A 4,094-nucleotide genomic window follows, 5' to 3' on the forward strand; every position below is an offset into this window, starting at 1 on the left:
ATGACAATTCTCAAGAAGTGAAGGAATGTCCAGATACAACCAACACTTGCAGAGTGGGCTGCGCTGCACTGAGGGCTCTGCTGGAATGACTCACGGGGGCTCCAAAAGCTAAGGTCCACACTTTCTCCCAGATCAAAGCTAGAGTGCAAATGTTCTTAACTGTCAGGAGGTGCTGAGTAATTGTTTTTTCCCCGGGAAAGGGATGGTAGGTCAATTAAATTGGGGAACCTATGATGTAACCCAGCAATTGCACTCCTAAGAATATAAACAAAACAATTTAAAAGTTATGTAGACAAAAGAAATTTTAAAAATTATACGGAAGTGATCATAACTGCCTTAGGTAATAACCACCAAATATAAATAACTTAAAGGTCTATAAATTGATGTAAAGTAGACTCCTGAAGTTATACAGATTTATCAACCACCACAAAATATACAAAATTCTTTGCCTCTGGCCAATGATTCCAGTGGGATCTACTTATGTCAGATATGATTCTTGTTTATCCTAAGAGATTATCTTAAATTGCTACATATAGAAGCTGCGTGCCTGGATTTCTTCTTGGCCCTGAATTGTTTCCTGTTTTCTCTGCTAGTTAAGCTTATGATGGAAGTTGAAAGGGGTGGGAAGAAGGAAGCTAACCTAAGCATTCAGAGGAAGATTCAAAAGAAAATGAGACAATCGGCTTCTGTAAACATCTCCTTAATTTCTAATTTACTGAGATTCAAAGGAGGAGATATCAAGCAGAGGAAGTAATTATGTATTCATTCTCCCTGGCTGAAGTGAAGAAAGAACAAGATTTTGGAAGGCAGAGATTTTTTTGAGAATATCATAGAAATGAGAGTCATACTCTTTTCATCATATATCCTATCCTATAGATCTAAAAAAAGAGGAATGAAAACATGGATACTGTATCACATCTGGATTCAATTACAGGTTGAAATTTTTAGGACATTGCATTCACATAAATTTTACCACGCATGGTTTTATAAGAAATGTTTTTGGAAGCCAGTGTCTGTATTTGTGAGTGTGTATGTGTTTTTCAATTCTGCTCTCCCCATGTACTGCATTAAATGTATGCAACCAAGATATTATTGAGAACTTAATTGTAAAAGTGACTGACATATGTTATAAAAAATATCTGTGGGGTTACTTTGTATGTGTGTGGAGCCCTGTACTTACCCGTAGAATCCCAACTCACATGATTGTCTTCTTTTTCTTTGAGCCCCAACTACTTTATTCATCTCTCTCCCTCTATGTATAACCATTGCAGTGTAAGTTACTTATTTATAACTAATGGTTTTTTCTTTTCATTCCTAAGAAGCTTAATTATATTTTTAAAATATCTACCTCAACCAAAGGTTTTTCACTATATTAGTAATGTCTGGGGTTCAGTAAAGAAATCCAGAAAAGATTGGCTTAATGAGTGATAATAGGAGAAGTTTACATGATTCTGACAACCATATGTAGGTAGAGCTCTGCTTAAGTTATTATGAGTGCAGATTTTATTTATGTTTTCAACAGCTGATTGCAGTAGTACTGAAGGGCCTAGATTTGACAGAGTATCGGGAAAATAAGGTTAGAGACCTATAGGTTCTTTACCACATACAATTGTTACTGAATTAAATTTCCCTTTCTTCTTTAACCTCCCTACCCTTTGTCTCTTGTTCATTCCCCTTATCTTATGCCTTATCTAACTCTGTCAGATATGTGGGCAGCAAGATACAGGAATCTGCTTTACTCAGTGACTGGTATCTGGAACACACTTAGATCAATTCACCAATCCAGCTAAGTAACTACTTTACATATGTTAGCATGAGGGAGTCTGGGTTCCTTCACCCACCCTTCCTCATAGAATATTTTATTCTTAGTTTCACCTCCAAATATCAAAAATTATGAACTATTTAATTTGTATTACGAAAGATAGCATCAGCTCTCTCCTGTAGATCACCTGATGGATTGGAACTACCAACCTTAGAGCTAGCAATTCAATGCTTCCATAACAGCACCAGAAAGGCACCAGGAGCTCCTTTCAGTTACAACTTTGTTTCTTACACAAAAATATTCAATAATTTTGTGAAATTAAGTACAAATATGCTTATAGAAGAACATGTTTTACTATCGATAGATAGGTGAATGGTATGATTCCTATAATATAAATGGGTGTGTGCATTATGCATTATATTTCTGTAAATTTTACATTTTAACACAGTAATTCATACGTTGCTGCTAGTTTTACTTATCCAATCTTTTCATACACACTACAGATTAAAAATTTGGATTGTTTCTCACAACAGAAAAGTAAAGATCCAACTGAACATGATTTTCATGTTTTGCAGGATCTGGATGTGATCACATTGTCATAACAAATTTACCTTCAAAGCCTCAGCAGTGCCGTCAGGAAGCTAAAGAAAGCAAAATATGCCACCCGTGAACATGTCCCGCCCCTCTTCTATGACTTTTTTGCTACTGGGCATCCCAGGACTAGAGCACCTTCATGTCTGGATTGGGATCCCCTTCTGTTCCATGTATGTGGTGGCTGTGGTAGGAAATGTGACCATTCTGGCTGTAGTGAGGGCAGAGCGCAGCCTCCATGAACCCATGTTTCTTTTTCTGTGCATGTTGTCTATTACGGACCTGGTCCTCTCGACATCGACCTTACCCCGTATGCTTTGTCTCTTCTGGTTCGGAGCCCGTGATATTGCCTTTGATGCTTGCCTGACCCAGATGTTCTTTATCCACAGCTTTACTACCATGGAATCGGGCTTCTTCCTGGCCATGGCCATTGACCGTTATGTAGCCATCTGTGACCCGTTGCACCATACTACCATTCTCACCCATTCTCGCATCATCGTAATAGGTATAATTGTGGTGATTCGTGGTGTAGCTTTCTTTACCCCACACCCTATTTTGCTCAAGCAACTACCCTACTGTAGATCACGAATCATTGCCCACACCTACTGTGAGTTCATGGCTGTGGCAAAGCTAGCATGTATGGACACAGGATCAACCAAACGTTATAGCCTCAGTATGGCTTCCATAATTGGGGCAAGTGATGCCATTCTCACTGCTGTATCCTATGCCTTCATCCTTCGCTCTGTATTCCGCTTGCCATCCAGAGAAGCCAGCTTTAAGGCTTTGGGCACATGTGGCTCTCATGTCTGTGTCATTCTAGTTTTCTATTCCACAGCTGGTTTCTCCATCTTCACTCACCGGTTTGGGAAAAATGTGCCAGCACACATTCATATTTTTATTGCAAATATGTACCTTTTGGTGCCCCCTTTCCTTAACCCCATTGTGTATGGAGTACGGACCAAGAAAATACGGGAAAATGTTTTTAGGGCTCTAGGGTTCAAAGTAGCCTGATTTTAGTTCAATGGGTAAAAGAAATGGTTTAAGAACAATTTCAAATAGAAAGATGATGTAGGAGAAATAAATAATTGCTCTTAATTCCTCAAAAACTGGTATTAGCACCTGAAAGTGCTGTTCATGACCAGATTCATGTAATTTCTATATTTCCAAATGAATCTTTTCAGATATTTTATTTAGTAAATATTGGAACCAATATTGTTAATCTCTGCCTTGCTAAGTGTGTTTCAGAGGATAATTACAAATAATGTGTGAAAATAAGGGAAGAATGAGATTCTAATATAGTAGAAAAATATGTAGGGTTCCCAAGAGAACCGTATGTTTGATGATATAGAATATGCAGTAAAATAACTTTATCAGGTTATGTAATTGGGATTCTATTTCTCAAATAAAAACAAATTGAAGTCCTTTTATTTATCCAGATAATTATTTTCACCTTTGTTTGGGAATATTATCTATAATCCCTGGACTTTCTTTTTCTGACAACCATCCAAAATGGAGATTTTGATATTTACACTAAAAAAATGTCCTCTGTCCTTGCTTATTGATCCTAGCAACTCATACCCATAAGCCATACACAAAAACAAACATTTCTACATTCATCAATTACCATGTCCATAACAGCTCTGGAGAGTGTGAAGTGTCCTATTTTGGAGAACTTAGCAAAAGTGGTGTGACCCCATTAATAAAAGTAACTCAAGATCAGTCAATAACAATTTTAAGGGGT

General features: G+C 37.4%; 1 protein-coding gene across 1 annotated transcript; it reads left to right on the plus strand.

Moving 5' to 3' along the window:
• The first annotated feature begins 2,419 nt into the window (after positions 1-2,419).
• Positions 2,420-3,364, plus strand: LOC101657492 (olfactory receptor 52K2-like). The gene has a single exon (XM_004717512.2). It carries the CDS (start codon positions 2,420-2,422, stop codon positions 3,362-3,364), a length of 945 nt encoding a protein of 314 aa, XP_004717569.2.
• Positions 3,365-4,094: the final 730 nt, after the last annotated feature.

This window comes from Echinops telfairi, unplaced genomic scaffold, assembly GCF_000313985.2.
Source record: "Echinops telfairi isolate 266 unplaced genomic scaffold, ASM31398v2 ScPeMD7_41;HRSCAF=154, whole genome shotgun sequence".
Classification (NCBI taxonomy): domain Eukaryota; kingdom Metazoa; phylum Chordata; class Mammalia; order Afrosoricida; family Tenrecidae; genus Echinops; species Echinops telfairi.